The 18,611-nt window shown below is 36.6% G+C and overlaps 1 protein-coding gene across 3 annotated transcripts in view; it reads right to left on the bottom strand.

The window, feature by feature from the left end:
* Positions 1-18,611, bottom strand: part of TAB2 (TGF-beta activated kinase 1 (MAP3K7) binding protein 2) — a 77,911-nt gene that overhangs the window by 12,626 nt on the left and 46,674 nt on the right. For all 3 annotated transcript variants that reach the window (XM_033102520.1, XM_033102521.1, XM_033102522.1), the window contains one exon: positions 14,663-16,160. In XM_033102520.1, the coding sequence (XP_032958411.1) occupies positions 14,663-16,160 (1,498 nt within the window). The remainder of the gene's footprint in view (positions 1-14,662; positions 16,161-18,611) is intronic.

Below are 18,611 nucleotides of genomic sequence, written 5' to 3'. Positions count from 1 at the left end.
TTTGGGATTTTTAGATAGGAATCTGAGAAAAATGAATTGCAAAGAAAATAGTGTCAAGACGAATTTCTAAAAATCACTGAAAATTCAGCTAAAACTCAACTCTTTTTCTCTAGTTGTGGTTTTTGTCTGCAATTTTAACCTTCACTGTTCAAAATATTACACAATACATATCCATTAAGAAATAACTTTTTTAGACTCATAATGAAGAATAATTATAGTGTTTGTTTATAAAAACAATTCTGCTCTGATCAACCTCCACTAAATGAAAATGGGTTGGGTACTGACTGGGAAGAAAGAAACATGACAATTGTATTTCCAGGGTCTCAAAGAAGGGGATAGCTTGGAAAGAGAGTCAGGGAGGCTTACAAAAATGAGGGCTGCAGTTGAGGAGTGAGGCTAGAAAATTCCACCTCTGTTATGGGAAATGACAGTAAACAGGGATTTAAGGAATCCCTTAACGTGGCTTTTGGGGTTTGCTTCTATCCTTTGGCATATGAAGAAACTGTTATAAACAAAATCACACCAATAACATATACAGATGAATTAAGTTCATGCACACATAGTAATATGTACTTACGAAGAAGTATGGACTTATGATTTGTATGGACTCTAGTGCATAAGCTGAAGGAAAAATTCTCTGTTCCTGTTATTTACAGATAGACTAATATGGATTTAAAAAGCCAAGCTATGAAGAATCAATTATATTAGCTAGGACTTTCATTTAAAGATGGTTGACCAAGCATTGTATTTAATATATATTATATTCTTCTGCCTTCTAAAATGACAGAAGAATAAAACTGGTACAATCCGACAATGATACAACATGAAAAAGGCATTAATGGTCAAAGAGATTTCAGCAAGTTTCTGGAATACTGAAAACAGATGAATGGCTTAGACTAATGAAAGAGGATAAGAAAGCTACAGTCTCATAGGCGAGGAGGGCACTGCAGACAAAGAGGCAGAACTTGCCCTGCAGAAACCTAAAGAGGCTTCCAGACTTTGGAGAATGCAGGTAACACCAGGAGGTAGAAGTGAGGAACGATCCGGAATAGAAGCTTAATTGGATGTCTGTTTATGAAACAGTCAACCATTCCCCATCCTGTAGAAAGGCAAGTAACTGTATGTTTATTTGTAAGATCCCCATACATTTCTCATGCTGATCCTCATATACTAAGAATGCAAGGTGGTCACGGTGGAGTGTTCTCTTGTAGCAGCTGGTTCCTGACTTATTTACTCATCACAAAGCAAAGTCTGTCAAGTGACAAATCTCACTTTCTTACACAGGGCTTTCAGTTAGCCTTCATAGTCCTTCATTCTGAAATATGAACCAATAGTCAAGGATCACAACTATCTGAGGAACATCTGACAAGAGAAAGACCCATAAAACAACCAGCTGCTATGGAAAAAGACCTAGAGAACTAGCTCTTAGAAATTAAACATCACTGCTGAAATGAATATTTCATATATGGGCCAGGACAAAAATTAATTGTAGAATGGAAAGACAAGGGTGTTGAATATACTGAAGATAAGACAATAAATAAAAAGTTGGTCGAGGATGTTAAATAGTGGAATAAGAGAAGTTCTAGAAGGAGACAATGGAGAAACTAGGAATCAGAATGGGATTTCCATAGACACTACAAGCCTTTAAACTAAAGTGGCCTAACTGAATGTGGAAGAAGGATATTGAAAAAAAAAAAAGCCCTACACCTAGACACACCAATGAATATACATAGAAGCAATGTATATAATATATATAGAACATAAAAATGCATGTACACAAGCATGTGCACCTTGAAAAAGTGAAAATATCCAATTATATACAAATAAACCACAGTAAGGGCTGGGTAAAGACTGTGCAGCAGTTTCATTTGTGATATTTGCATTGGACAACTATTTTAAGAGCTTACATATTATTACTTGGTATTTATAAATCATTATCACACTAAAGATAAGTTCTTTTCATTTACCACTTGGAAAAATTCAGCACTTTAGATTTTTCATTATTAAGTACCTCTCTCAATCAAACCTCACGGGTGAGGTTCCTTGGGAAAACCCTGAATTCAATTTTGTACCACTTGGTCTTCAGTATTAAAACTTGAAAATTGTAGGCACTTGATAAATACCTATTAAATGCAAATTATTGACAATAGTTTGACTATTAATGGATAGTAGAGTAAAATTCTAAGTCCAAGAAATAGAAATACTGATAAAACAAACTTGAGACTTAAAGTCTTCAATGTTTAGCTCTACTATTTCACTTAGTCAGATTTAATATGTTTTAAAATATGGCAAGACTTAAGTTGCTGATATTACCGAAAGGTGGCTTTTACAGATGATAGATCTAACAAAGAAATAAATAAAATACGTGATGTATTTAACTGAGTTCTTTAGTTTTTTAAACTTACCTATCTACTTTGTCCTCTTACACAGATGAAAAAGGAAGAATAAAGGTAGAAAAAACATTTTTAGTACCTTTTAAATTCTTTCAGTCAAAATTAAAATTTAATGGATAAAGACAATTATAGCATGCAACTCCCTCTTGTGGTGGTTAAAATAACTATTAGTTGATTTAAAAACTAGGGCTTTTAAGCACTTCAATAAATATACTATATGTTTTATACAGAAATTTCAGGAAGTTTAGTTTTCACCAACTTTTGTCAGCTTCCGATGAACAATGAAGACAATTTCTTACTCAACTTTATTTGTAATCAGAAAAACACACCTGAAGTTCTAAATGGTGTAAGCTTTACTAATTTTACGCATTCTATAATGTAAATATCTTTCTCCAGAAGTTAAAAATAGATAAGAAAATGGAAAGAGAGTATTAAAAAAAATTTGCCATTGGAAATGCAATAGGTACTTATTTAAGTTTTTGTCTGTAGTGACAATTTTATATGCCCAAGTCAGGTACATGCCTAAGTCACTGTACCTAAGAAGGTACAATGCCAACTTCTAAAATAAATCAAGATTTTTCTAGACGGTAACTGTTGACATCAGGGATATCTGTTTTATACACCACTGTGTAATTACAGTCACTTACTTGGTGATTGAGTCACAAAAGATTTAGACATGGCAATTACTCTTTAAAAAAATGCATCCTGATATTTTACCTATTTTTTCAGGTCAGTTTGAAAAAACAATCTTGCAACAGTGCTGCAAATGGGCCTGCAATTTGCACAAGAAATATAACAAGAAAACTGAGGAATGATGCTTAACCTCTGTAATTATTTTTAAGAAATTTAAATTGCTTATTTATTAGTATTAATAATAGATGGAGCCTCTGCTTGGTACCACTTTATTCGCATTTGTTTGTATCTAAGAAGCTGCATGCAATCTTACAGCATTAAGATATAGATGTTGTCTACAACTTGTTTTGAGAGATAAAACTGGGGCCTAGAGATAACACAGGAGCCTCAAAGAAATACAACTGGACGAACCATTATTGGAACTGGGGATGTTTACAGCTTAGAAAGATTTATACTTTAAAAGGGAATATGGTAGCTATTTTCAAGTTTATGAAGGGATGACATATGAAAGAGAAATGATGCCAGTTCAGTATGGTTTTCAAGGCGTATCACTATAACTAAAGAGAAGACATACGCAAGATTTCTGTTCTTTTTTTGTCAAACTCTTGGAATGGAAAAGAGCTTTCTAAACAAGACATAAAACCCAGAAACCAGAAGGAAAAAAGATTAATACGTATGAATACATAAAAGTAAAAAAAAAATTTATAAAACAAAAGAATTTACTGACCAAGTTAAAATAACATATTAGAAAAAACAGACTAGGCATTTTACAAAAACAGGTAAGTTCACAAAATAAGAAATATAAATGGCTTAAAAATTAATACTTGAAAAGATGCTCAACCTCATTCATATTTAAAGAGGCGTATTTTCAAAAACCAAAACAAGACATTTTTACCTACCAGACTGACAAAGATGTATGTTTTTCTAATCATTTACACAGTGATGGGGGGGGGGGAAGGGATGGAGGAAAAGAACCTTCTTAAAAATGTTGCCAAAACTGTTCTCTATTTATAAATATGGGGAAAAAATATTGTACCAGTTTATACTCTGGTAGAAGAATTCCTTCAGGTAGAGTCAAAATTAAAACTGGCACCATGCATGTGCTGGTCATCAGTGTTCCCTCCAAGTATTTCTGGCTCTGCCTTCCAGGGACAGCAGTCCCCCACTTATCCAGTATCGCCTTCCGTGGTTTTACTTACCCTCGGTCAACCGTGGCATGGAAAATTCCAGAAGTAAACAATTCATAAATTTTAAATTGCCCGCCATCCTGAGCAGTGTGATGAAATCTAACACCGCTGCACTCAGGGAGTAACCATCCCCTCAGCCAGCGTGTCCATGCAACAACCTGCTCCCTGCCCTTCGGTTCCTGAGGAGACCTCTCAGTTGTCCTGTAGCTCAGTACTTGTGGTCAAGTAGCCTGCATTTTACTTACTAATCGTCCCATAGCGCAAGAGCTGATACAGCAATTCGGATGTGCCACAGAGAAGCTGTCAAGTGCTTCCTTTAGTGAAAGGTGACAGTTCTTGACTTAATAAGGAAAGAGAAAATTGTGTGCTGAGTCTGCTAAGTTCTACGGTAAGAATGACTCTTCTATGAAACTGTGGAGAACGAGAAAGAAATTCATGCAAGTTTTTTTGTCACACATCAAACTGCAAAAGTTATGGCCCTAGTGTGTGATAAGTGCTTAGTTCAGATGAACAGGCATTAAATTTGTGGGTAGAAAACATGAACAGAAACGTGTTCCAAATGATGGCAATGTGATGTGCCAGAAAGCACTGAGTTTATACAAAGACTTCAGCAAGGGACCCGCTGAAATGGGTGACACCAAGCCATTTACTGCAAGTAAGGAATGGTTACACAGATGCAGGAATGGGTTTGAATTGAAAAATATAAAAATTACTGGAGAGAGCGAGTGAGCAAGACAGACCACATTTACACAACTTTTATTACAGTATATATTGTTATAATTATTCATTGTATTATCTTATTGTGCCTAATTTATAAATTAAACTTTGTCACAGATATTTATGCATAGGAAAAAATATAGTATATACAGGGTTCAGTACTATCTGTGGTTTCAGGCATTCACTGGAGGCCTTGTATCCCCCTACACATAAGAGGGGACTACTACTGTACATGCCGTGTTTCCCTGAAAATAAGACCGGGTCTTATGTTAATTTTTGCTCCAAAAGACGCATTAGGGCTTATGTTCAGGAATGTTATCCTGAAAAATCATGCTAGGGCTTATTTTTCGGTTAGGTCTTATTTTCAGGGCAACACGGTAGTAGAACTGAGCCTCTCCATTCTTTCTGAATTACCCTGTTTCCCCAAAAATAAGACCTAGCTGGACCACCAGCTCTAAAGCGTTTTTTGGAGCAAAAATGAATATAAGACCGGTTCTTATATTAGTTTTTGCTCCACAAGATGCATTAGAGCTGATTGTCCGTCTAGGTCTTATTTTCGAGGAAACATGCATGGTAGGAATGGCTAAGTGACTTGTCTCAGCTAAAGGGTAACATGCTTGGGGCAGAAGCTTAAGGAGTCAGTGCTGATTTGCTGTATTTCCTTTGTCTTGCCTCAACAATCATGGAAACATAGAGATTGAGCTTTCCTCAACCTGGGTCCCTGAGTGAGGATGATGTAGAACAGAGCCCACCAGCTAATCTATAACGGCAAGTGAGCTAGAAATAAACCTTTGTTGTTTTAAAGACACAGTTTGTCACTGCAGCATAACCAAGCCTAAATGATACATCTATCAAAATTAAAAATATACATATCCTGTGACAGAACAAGTCCACTCCTAGTAATCACTTTTGCCAACATACTTGGACATGGGCACAAATATGTATATACAGAATTTTTCTGCAGCAGTTTGTAAAAGTAAGACTTTCAGATCTATCACAAAAGGATGGGCTAGAGCAGGGGTGTCCAAACTTTTTTTAACATTTTTCACCAAGGGCCATATGCGGTAAAATACACAAACAGCCGGGCCACTCACTCGAGGTGAAGTACGTATTGCCTCACCTGGTTTATTTAAGTAAACTAATATATTTTTGGAATTTGCTGCGGGCCAATTAACAACGGATCACGGGATGTGGTTGGCCCATGGGCTGCAGTTTGGACACCTCTGGGCTAGAGATTATAGTACAAAATACTATGAGGACTTTTACAAAAGCAGATCTATACTTGCTGACCTGAAATACTCCGAAAGACAAAAAAAAAAAAAGATAAAGAGCAACAAAATACTATGTAATATTTGTATAAAGAGATGTAAATATATTTATGTATATATTATGTATATACATACATATTATGTATATTCTTGATACATAATTTCAATTTCTATAAGAATACAAAATGAACTATTTGTGAATACCTATTGGTTGTCTTTGGTAAGGAAAACTTTTTATCATACACCCTTTTGTTCTGTTATTATTTTTTTTTAAATCAAGTATATATAGAAAAATAATATTTGAGTGTAATACAATTTAAAATCAACAATTCTAAAATTGACATGGAATAGTAAGAAACCCCAAACAAGCCAAAATAATCTCGAAAAAAAACAAAGTATGACTTACAAGTCCCAATTTCAAAACTTACTACAAGGTAGCAATAATCAAGACTCTGTAGTACTGGCATAAGGACAGACATATAGATCAATGAAAAAGATTCCAGAGTCCAGAAATGAACCCATGTGTTTATGGTCAACTGATTTTCTCCAAGAGTGCCAAGACCATTCAACGGGGAAAGAAAAAGTCTTTTCAACAAAGGGTGCTGGGACATTTGGATAACCACATGCAAAAGAATGAATGAAGTTGGACCTTTACCTCATACCATTATATAGAAATTAACTCAAAATAGACAAAAGCCCAAAATATAAGCACTAAATCTATAAAACTCTTAGGAGAAAACATAGGGGTAAATTCTCAACACCTTGGATTTGTTGATTAATTCTTAGATATGATACCAAAAACATGAACAATGAAAGGAAAAACAGATAAATCAGACTTCAGCAAAATTAAAAACTTTTGTGGTTCCAAGGACAAGAAAGTGAAAAGATAACTCACAGACTAGGAGAAAGTAACTGCAAGTCATATAGGGACTTATGTCTAGAATATACAAAGAACTCATACAAGTCAACAATAAAAACATAACCCAATTACAAAATAGGCAAAGGATATAAATGAGCATTTCTCTAAAGAAAATACACAAATGGCCAATAAGCACATAAAATGATCTTTGACATGATTAACCATAAGAAACACAAATGAGATACCACTTTATAGTCACTCGGACAGCAAGAATCAAAGTCAGACAATTATCAAGTGTTGTCAAGGATGTGGAGAAATTAAAACCCTCAAACACTGCTGGCAGGAATGCAAAATGGTGCAGCCACTTTGGAAAACAGTCTAGCAGTTCCTCAATGGTTAAACACAGCAATTATACTCCTAAGTACATACTCAAGAGAAATAAAAACAAATGTCTACAAAAAAAAGTGTACATGAATGTTTATAGCAGGATTATCGCATTACTCATAATAGCTCAAAGGCAGAAACAACCTAAATGTCCATCAATGAATGAATGAATAAATAAAATGTAATGTATCTCTACAATGGCATATTGTTCGGCCATAAGAAGGAATGAGGTACTAACACATGCTACAACATGGACGAACTTTTAAAACACTGTATGAAGTGAAAAATCCCAGTCTCAAAAGACTACATATTATGTAATCCCATTTATATAAAGTGCCCAGAATATGTAAATCTAGAGAGACAGAAAGTAGATTAGTGGCTGCTTAGGGCTGAGAGAGGGGAAGGGAGGTGATAACTAAAGGGTGTGGAGTTTCTGTTTGAGGTGAAAATGTTCTAGTATTAGTTGTGGTGATGGTTGCACATATATGACTATAGTAAAAATCAATGATTTGTATACTGTAAATGAGTAAATTGCATGGGATGTTAATTCCAGCTCAATCGAAATAATGACTCCGAAATTTCAAAAAGTAAATTGAAAGAATGAGATAGATTTGTACCTGCTGAAATGCAATGATTTTAAGATACGTTAAACAAAAAATGTGGAGTATATCCCAGTATATATAGTACACAGTATACAGAGTGTATTTTATTATATATATTATAAAGTACGTATATGATTCTACATGTGTATGTGTACCCATATATGTATAGTGTTCCCATTAAAAAAAGATTGTGTGTGTGTGTGTGTGTGTGTGTGTGTGTGTGTATAAAAGGAAGGAGGGTAAATAACTGCTAATGGAATTACCTCTGATAGTTAAATGGTGGGAGGGCTAGGGGGAAGGTACAGGTCAGGGGTTGAAAGGAGATACATTTTTACTGTATCCTTCCTTTTTTGGGTTAGAAGTTCTACCATATGCATGTTATTTTCATGAAACTTTGTAAAGACATGAGTTTAGTATAGGAAATAACTAGCTAGTAGGCAGAGCTTTACAAAAATGGAATATGCTACCTTAGGAGGCAGCTTGTTTCTCGTAAGGTATTCAAGTAAAGAATGGATTTACACTTGATGGGGATCTTGTAGATCCAAGTGTTAGATGGGTAAGTGGACTGGATAACCTGTGTTGTAGAATTCTAGAAGACTTTTAAAGTTTCTTCCAACTCTGAGATTAATTCCAAATTAAAAAGGTAGTCAGTCTTCAGACTGGGAAGAACCTATGAGAAGGAGGGCAGATTTGAAAAAAAAAAATTCTATTAAGTGGTTTGACTTCAATTAAGCTTAATTATTGAGTTAATTATTTAATGTGATTTCAAAGTCAATACAGTGAATCAATGTTCTAAAAAAGACATTTTGGATTTAGCAGATGCATAAAATAAAGTCAAAGACCAAATGAAAAAAATTGAACTAATTTAAAATAGTTTTCCTTTTGAAAAGAATATTTACCAACCCCCCACTTTTTATCATGACTAACACTTTTATTAAATCTTGAGAAAGACAGATGTTGTGACTTGGAAGGAAACGATGGTGAAAAATGACAAGGAATAAGAAATACAAAGTACAAGAAGCTAATTTTCATCTCATAATTTTTCTTATTTGTATTTCTATTTTAGGTTCGAAGTCAAGTCTGCTCCTTAACAATATGATAGGACCATAAATATAAGGAAAAAAGTATTAGGGTATCACTAAAAATGTTTCTAACTTTATATATGTAAAATTTTAAAAACAATCGTAGTTTACCAGTTAGACCAATACCACAAATGGATTTCTGTGTAGATAATAGAAAATGAGAAATCATTTTTGGCAGCAATGTTAGTTTCGTAAGAGCCTCTGGTGATTGTAACAAAACACCTTTATGCCCACCGGCATGAAAATTGAAGAGGTGAAGCATTTGTTCTCCATACCTATAGAAGTCACCAGTATTACAAAAAGCGTATTTCTATAAATGGGAGAAAACACCAGAAAGCCTCGGAATACAGTGAATGATAAAGTATTTACTGGTATTTTCAGAAATTAGGTAGTCAGGTGATATTACTCAAGGGGTAAAATGTAGGTGTCTGGCCAGTATCCTTACTACTGGTAAGCAATTTCTATTTCAATATTCTTCTTAGCAGATAAAATAAGGGTCTTCTTCATATCTACAGATTTTCAGCTAAAATTTCTCTCCAACCTAAATTTGTTTTTTCTACTCAGCACTCATTTTTGTCTCAGATTCCTGTACTACTTTAAGGAGTCAAGTGTAAGTTATGTCCTTTCGGGTAGTTGTGGTGGTAGAGTTGGTGTGAGACGAGCAGGGTACTGGCAGAAGTTTCATTAATTTACCTCTTTTTCTTCTGCTCATTCTGTAGCAGAGGGCATATCAAACAATTTATCTTTTAGGAGCATAAAATCTCGTTTTTGAAATTTTTTATTGTATTTTTAGATTTCAAATGTTAGATGAAATATAAACAAAAATATAACACATTTTGGTTACCAAATTTATGTATATATGTTCCCTCCTCAATTTGAGAAAATATTTTCCTATGATTCTGGTACCTGGCTCAACTTACTTTTCTACTCTGAAACAGTATGTTTCCAGAGCTTTCGATAGAGCAATTTCACTGCAGGAGGCAGAGATTTCTTTTCTCCTTAGTACCCACACCACACAAATTCGAGCTCAGACAAGATTCTTGCTTAGAGATCAGTATTATTCACGTCATCTCATTCAGTACCGTAGTGAGTGCTGTGCAAACTGTAAAGCATCACACAAGTGTAAGGTAATATCATAGAAGATGCATTTTCAGGAAAGGACAAGCCTTTGATTTGATTAGAACTAAGTCAAAAAAAAACACTAGATGAAGATTTTGTTATTGTGTGATCCACACAGCTGGGCCGATACCAGTTCACAGAAGCAGATGAGATGAAAGGTGCAGACCAGCACCCACCCCAGTACAGCGCAGCACGCACACACAGGGAACACAGGGGCGCACAGCGTCCTGAATGTTAGGAAATTCTGGGTGATGTAGGCGTGTTTCAAGAAAGTGACACGGTTGTTACAGCTGCCTGAAGGCTGTTAGTGAAGAGAAGTCATGTGAGTGGTAGATTCTGGGGAACCTTGCATTTTGGTAGGTTTTGAGCTCTCAAACCAGAGCCTCAACTCATCAGCAATTTTTTTGTTTGTTTTCATATATTCAGATGCCTTTAGAAGGTGCTCCCTATACCTACCCAGGGTGTTACTTTGTTTTGGGTTATTTCTAATTATACGCATATACTGTGATTTCTTTCTTTATAGCTAGCTGCCTGTTTTTGTTTCATTTCTTTTTATTGAGTGATCTTTTAAGCTCCACACTTTTTAAATTGAGGCACACGTGCCCCCCACAGTGGTGTACCAGGGGTTATATGAAACTACAAGATAAAGCTGAAGCATTTTTCCAGAGGGTTTATTTTGAAAATCTGGAAAGCTATTAGTGTCCTGATTCAGAGTGTGGGCTGTTGTCAAGTTCCCAGGTTAGAACCTTGTCCTTTGGCAAGGTACTTAACGTATCTGTTCCTAAGTACTTTACTCTGAAAATAGGTATAATATTAGTGCTATTTTATAGTTTCAGCAGATATTAGTTACTATGTATTTTTCCCCTTTGAGCAAATATGAGCAAGGATGGAAAGATAAGAAATGCTGGGGGGGGAAGGGAGGGATTTAGATAGGGAGACCAGGGACCACCTCAGAGAAAAGGTGACTTTTGAGTAAAGACCTAAAGGAAGCGAAGGAGTTAATCGTGGATTCTGGGAGAAGAGAATTTCAGACAGAGGGACCAGCAAGTACAAAGGCCGTAAAGTATGCCTTCTATGTTTACGGAATAGCAAGAGGCCAGTGGGGCTGGAACAGAGTAAGTGACATGGTGAGAAAAATGAAAGGAGACGGAGAGGGCCAGTGGCTCGTGTAAGGATTTGTAGTTTTTATTCTGGATGACATAGATGGCCGTCATGTGCAGAGGAGTGTTATGGCCTGACTTACGTTTTTTAACCATACATCTGAGTTAAAAGATCACAGGGAGGCACGGGTGAAAGCAGGCAGGCTACTGCAACACTTGAGAGGTGATGGTGGCTGGGACCAGAGTGGTGCCAATGGGGGTTGGTAAAAAAAAGACAGAATTCTTGATATACTTTGAAAGTTAAGAGTTGATAGGATCTATTGTCAAATTAGCTGTGAAATGTAAAAGAAAGAAGGATGTTTTGAAGTTTCTGGCTTAATCATTAAATAAAAGTTAGGTGGCCATTGTCTGTGATGGGAAGATTGATCACAGGGAGAGAAAGTTGGGGGAATGTCAGGAGTTGTTTCAGACAGTAAACTTGAGATGCCTAGTAAACATTCAAATGGAGATGTTAAATAGGTATTTAAATAAATTGGCTTGAAATTCAGGGAATAAATCCAGGTGAGAGTTACAAATTTGGAAGTCATTAGCATATAAGCCATGGGTCACTTGATGGGCTTTGTTCTGAGAAATGCTGTTAGGCGATTTCATCGCTGTGCGAAGGAACACAGCGCACTTACACAAACCTAGCCGGCAGAGCCTACTCCACTCCTAGGCTACAGCTAGAGCCTGCTGCTCCTGGGCTACAAATCTGCACAGCACGTTACTATACTGAATACTGCAGGCAACTGTACCACGACGGTATTTGTGTATCTAAACATAGAAAAGGTACAGTAAAAATAAGGTATAAAAGATAGTGTGAGTGCAGGGGGTAAGGGGAGGGCTGTGTAGGGAGGTGCCATCTGAAGCACAGTATACAGCAGGAGGAGGGAGGGAGAAGGAAGAAAAGGGGAGAAAGGAAGAGCAGAGATGGAAGAAGACCCAGAGATAAAGCTTGAGACTAGAACTAATAAAACAGAGAGAGGGGGAAGAGAGTGAGGGAGAGAGAGAAAAACAGGACTGGGGAGAAAGCGAGATGAAAAAAAATGGAGAGAGAAGTGGGTATGTGTGCACGTGTGTGTGTGTGTGTGTGTGTGTGTGTGTGTGTGTACAGCGGTGGGCGGGCTCTTGGGCTCCCCTTCTCTCCAGCCCTCTCCCCTCTCTCCCTCACCAATTCCGGGCCCAAGCAACACAGGGTGCAGGTAGACAACATGCTAAGTCTGATTTATTTCAACCACCTAGAGCTAGAGTAAATTCAACATCTTAGTCAGGTCTGGCTTTTTCTTTCAACACAGCAAACAAATTTACTGCTTATAATCCATTTTTATAGCACCATGTACATGTGGCCCAGCGTTGACTGAAACGTTACGCAGCATATGACTGTCTTTAAAGTCATGAGGCTGGATGGGATCATCTAGGAAATAGCACACACAGAAAAGAGAGAGGCCCAAAGACTGAGCTTTGCGGCTTTGATCCCACTTCTCCGAAGAACAAAGAGGTGAGAGGTCTGAGAGATGTGGGGGAACCAGCCCAGAATAAAAGGAGATGTGGGACTCCTCGATAGAACCCCAGAAGTCAAATGAACGAAATGTTTCACAGGGAGGAGGTGCCCACCTGTGGCAAATGCTGCTGCTATGAAGATGAAGGCTGAAAGAAAACCACTAGGTTTAGTGACAATGCTGTCACTGGTGACCGTGGCAAGACCAGTTTCTGTGGACTGTAATGGAAAAAATCCTGACTAGAGTAGAATCAAGAGAGAATGGGAGAGAAATTGGGATAGCAAGTTTAAGCAACTTTATTTTCACAGGCCAGTTTATCTTAAAAAAAAAAATTTACTCTCCATTTAAAATTCAGCAACTCTCCAACATAGGAAATCTGCTGTTTCGATGAAAGGAGAGCAGAAGAAAGACTTTGGGGGAAGAATAGGAATTAAATACCAGTGGAATAAATAATGGTATACTAAAAGTCACATACTGCTGAAACTAAACAGAAAGGTTCCAGCTTAGTCACAGATATATGGGAAATAAAAAAAAAAGTTTTAGCACCACTTCTAGAGCAATTAGAATCACACACGGTTCTTTAAAACATATACGTGCACACATACACATGCACACCTAGGGTTCACCATTCACAGATTCTAACTGAGCAAGTCTGGGCTAAGCCCGGGGTATTTTCATGTTTTGAAAGCGCCATAGGTGATTATGGAAGTTGAAAGCACCATAGCTCAGCTTGGATTGAGAAATCACTAGGATATAATTGTTTAAATCATAAAATGAGCCAAAACAAGCAGGGTCCTCTAAGAAACTCAGCAATAAAATCACTGTTTTTAGAAATTTAAAAAGGACAAGTGATACTACCGGTAGTGTGTGCTACACGCTGCATGTGGGTGATGATATAGTGTTTGCCAATCTGCAACACTTGGAACAATTCACTGGGGATACAAACATGTTGTTACTCTAAAGAACTCACAGCTAATCTACAAACTTGCATCAATATTCAAGAAAACAAACACTTATCCTCCACTTTCTTATCTGAATGTAAGTCTCATACTGAAGATTGAGCAACTTAAGAGGTCAGATAAAATACAACATGGGAAATTATCTCTACTTGAATACAGACATAATTTAGTATTATGCCAATATCTATTATTGATTTCAGAAAGGGATACTCAAGTGAGATAGATTTAAAACTAATATTCTCTTGACAATTCCAGATAAGAAGAAAGGTTGCATTAACTTATGTTTAAGAGAGGCTGAAAGAGACAAGTATTAGAAATAGGATTCAAATTTTTCTTTAAGTTAAATTATTCTAGGACTTGTAGCAATTTAGACTTTGATATAAAATAAGACTAACAACACCATATTAGAGAAATTAAGAGAATTCTACTGGTCAAAGGTGGCAGATTTACTATATTAGTCCACTAATCTCCTACTAAAATGTGTTTTTATGAATTTTTATCTGCATAAATTTTAAAGGGAAAGTAAGCATCACCACAGGTTAAGGAAGTCACTGAAAAAGACGTGTTGTAAACATTAAGAAACAAATCAGAGTTGAGTATTCTGAACAGCTGATAATTCTATCATTCAAACTTCAAGTTATACTATAATAAAATTGAAATTCAAAATTTATATGGATTCTTGGCAAAGGTTCTTAAAATAGTATTACTTAGGGCAACATTTAGAAGAGGAACTAGTAATGATGACACCCATTTCTGCAGTGAAATTGATGGACACAGTAAGCCCAGCATGGAAATGGTCCCACCTTCAGTGCCGTCATTACCTTGTGTGTAGGCAGCATCATCAGATCCCATACTCAACTTCCGCGCGTCACTTATTCTATCCACATGTGCTAAAGTAGGCTCTGTGAGGTGTTGCATATTCTCTGTTTCTACATAATGATCAGGATGATTTAGAAGATTTGTAAGTTCAAAGGTAGGGGACACCACCCCTGGTGAAACTGCAGGGGGTTTATTGGGAGAAACTGTAATTTTGAAAGTGTATTTTGTATTAGGCTGAGTGACAACCACTCGAGGAGAAGTTGCAGAGTTATTGCCTATTGCTCGACTTTTGGGAGGGTGGTGATGAATAAAGGCGGGCCCCATGCTCACTTGCCCAGACATATTCCTGGAGGCGGCAGCTGCTCCGGAGTTGGTGGATATGAAGAGGGTGGGCTGATTCCGGAGGACCTGCTCGTCTCCTGCGGTGGCATTAGCTGAAATATAGACCTTCGGTTGACTACGGGACATCACCTCATCAGTATTTGGGGGACTGGCAGCTATGTAAACAGTGGGCTGATTTCTATTTAAGGTCTGGCTGTTGACTGAAGAGGAACTGCTGGAGGTTCGAGGGCCAGAAGAACGCAATTTTGAAGAATTGTTTCTCTGTGGAGGTTCAAGTTTGATTTCAATCTGGTTTTTTCGAGGTCCTGTTGAAATATTCTGAATGTTATATTGGCCGTGGGCAGAAGGCTGGGAGCTACCAGATGAATGAATTGTTGGTGGTTGTGGAGTAGTAGGTGAACTGATGGGCATGTAGACGTGAGAGGTCTGGTGGCCTTGCTGATTTGGCTGCTGGGCTGAGGTATGTGACAGAGGATTCGATGCAGGGTAAGTAGTCCAGGGACCAGGTTGTGAAGGTTGATAGACTTGTTGAGAGTTCATGGGGTTAAACTGAGATACCCAGCCAGAATGCTGTTGTGTCTGTCGAGTTGTACCACTAGGAGTTGTAATGTAAGGTCTAATATAGATAGAATTTCCCTGTGGACTGTTAAGTACAGGTGGAGGTACACCATGTATGTGCAAAGATGTAGGAGTATTACGACCAGTCTGGATATTTGGGGCTAAAGTTACCATAATGGGATTGAATCTGGGAGTTTGAGAAAGGTTAGATGTTCCTTTGCTGCCTAAGTGAAATCCAAGATGCGGTGCTGAATTCGAAGCACCAGATGTACTGGATATTCCAAAAACATTAAAGCCTTGAGGAACTTGAGCGGGTGCTGTCTGTGGCTCCTGCTGAAACAGTTCATTATGGGACTGACCACCTTGAAGTTGTCCATCACTAATGCTGTGCGTTAGAGTCCTACTTCCATTCATTCTAGTTCCTTCTCTTCCATGGTGGTAAACATTTTGTGACTGCAAGTCCAAGTTGAGAGAAGTCATGTGATTGCGTAGACCAGAAATTCCAGAGTCATCCGAAAAATTCAAGTCTCCTTCACCATAAAGATATCTCGTACTCTCCTGAGAGAGAACTGCACAGCAGGCATCCAGGTTGTTGTTATTCTACAAACAAAATAAAAACAGCTTGATGTTAATTAACAACCAGAAGCTAATGCTTAAACTCTCATCACTACTAAAATATTATGTGATTAACAAATGATTAGTTAATATAATTATAACATATATTTGAAGCTTCTTATTTGAGAAGAACTATTTTTTTATGCAAACAGTTGAATTAGTAATCCATGTTGCTAATATGATGGAGAAGTTATCTAACTCGCAATAGCTAAGTGAGCCAAGTCATCGTTCTATTGGAGGAGCTATTTAAAATGAATTCATGCAAATACAGTAAAATTAAAATTACGACCTTATTAAAAATACAATTTGAATGCTGAACATTCAACTTAAGCATATAATACTGTATGATTAAATATTTTGCACATTTAAGTGCTATATAAATCCTTTTAAAATAACCTTTCAAAAATTATATTTGTAGTGTTTAAATTTAAAAAGTTCTGAAATTCATAACAAAGTCATCTCAATTCCTTACATGCTTTCTCCTAAGTTGTGTATATAAAAAAACACATATGTATATTTCATACGTATATGAAATATAAGCTCAAGGTAGCCTCCAGAGTAACGGAATTCATATCTGTCTTTAGATAGCACCATACAAAAATCTTCTCCAGAGAAAGAAAAAACAAAAACAAAACAAAAACCAACCAGATTGTTTCTAAAGAATCCTCAAGAGAATGACTAACCACTATTCATAAACCATCCCTAAAAATATTTACTGAACACCGACAAAATGCACAGCACTCTGAGATAGAAGACTCAGTGACATACATATAGAACTGAACTTTTCCCTAGAAGAGCTTGCAACTCGATTAGGGAGACAAACCATGGGTTTTTGAAAAGGTAACATTAAAACGTATTTGCCAAATAATAAGTAGAACTGAAGTTGAACAGAGAGTTAATATTACAGGCTACTGTAGGAAGGAGAAATGACTCTGCTAATGAGGGAGGGCTGGCCTGATGGGTTTCATAGGATATGTAGGACAGATAGAAAAAAAAAATTCTTGGTGAAGAAAATGGCATGAGTAAAGACAGACATAAATGTGATAGTAAGTAAAAGCATGTTCTAAACAAAGTGATTTTTAACAGATTTGGCTGGAGTTAAAGATGTGTATTGGAAAATTTGCAGAATAAAGTATTAGAAAAGTAGACTGGGATTAAATAGTTGAGGACTTTGAAAAAGGAGCCACACTGGAGTCTGCACTAATACAGGCAATGGGGAGAGCTACTGAACACAAATGAAGAGAAGTGAAGACACAAAGGGTGTTTTGGGAAGACAAGTCTATAGACACTTAAAATGAATAGTAAAGGGAAAACTTTTTGACAAGAGGACAAATTAGAAGATAAGACATGGAAACAAATTACGAAGATTACAAATAGTCAACGCAATTTGGCTACAAGAGAGTTCAAAGAAAACTTGAGAATTAGGAGCCTGACAGAAATGGGACAGTTTTAGACATAAAACTATAAATATCCTTTTATCTGACTAACTCTGAATTGATATATATTAGTTTTTCAAATATAATTTAAAAATTCACCACAATCTTTATCAATTGATAAAGACTTAACTCATTATAGTTAAACCTATCTTTAGCCAAATGTAATTGGTGCTTTTTGCTTCAAGCTAACTTTATTTTACTGCTATTCCTAGTAAATTCTTCTCTCTTCTAAGCCAAAGCTCACAAAGACCCCCATCTTCTCATCTCTCTGCCAACATTCCCATATCAAAATACACTTTCCCTACCAAATCCAATCCCACACTTCCTTTTTAAAAGCTGGTACTCATATTTACAAAGTTTCCCTCTAATTCTCTTGAGCTCTCAAAAACCCCTTCAATCCTTTATAATCTCTGATTATTTAATATGTTCCAGTCCCAGCTATGCCATAACTTACATGCCTTTAGGTTATTACCCTATACAGACATCACTTTATCACCAAACATAAAAGAACTTACAGGGATTTTACCGTGTTTCCCTGAAAATAAGACGTACCCCCAAAATAAGCCCCAGTTAAGATCGGGAGCCAGACGGACGCATTTAGTACGTTATGACGATGTTCAGAAGAAGATGACGTGACTGTATTTGAATAAATGTGGATTGTTGTACGTGAAAAAATAAGACATCCCTTGAACATACACCCTAATGTGTCTTTTGGAGCAAAAATTAATATAAGACTCGGTCTTATTTTCGGGGAAATACGGTATAAGACCTGGTCTTATTTTTCAGGGAAACATGGTATAAAGCTACAACAGGATAAAAGGAAATGTTACTTTTTATTAAAATTTTATTTGAGAAATTTTGAACATATACAAAAATAGAGTAAATATGATAAATTCCCCGATATTCACCATCTAGCTTTAATGATATTTATACATGGCAAATCTTTTTCCACCCAATGTGCATGCCCCAACTACTCTCCTCACCACGCTACACCAAGTCT

The sequence above is a fragment of the Rhinolophus ferrumequinum genome, chromosome 3 (genome assembly GCF_004115265.2).
Source record: "Rhinolophus ferrumequinum isolate MPI-CBG mRhiFer1 chromosome 3, mRhiFer1_v1.p, whole genome shotgun sequence".
Classification (NCBI taxonomy): domain Eukaryota; kingdom Metazoa; phylum Chordata; class Mammalia; order Chiroptera; family Rhinolophidae; genus Rhinolophus; species Rhinolophus ferrumequinum.
The sequence above is the reverse complement of the archived record's forward strand: the minus strand, read 5'-3'. Positions and strand labels throughout refer to the sequence as shown.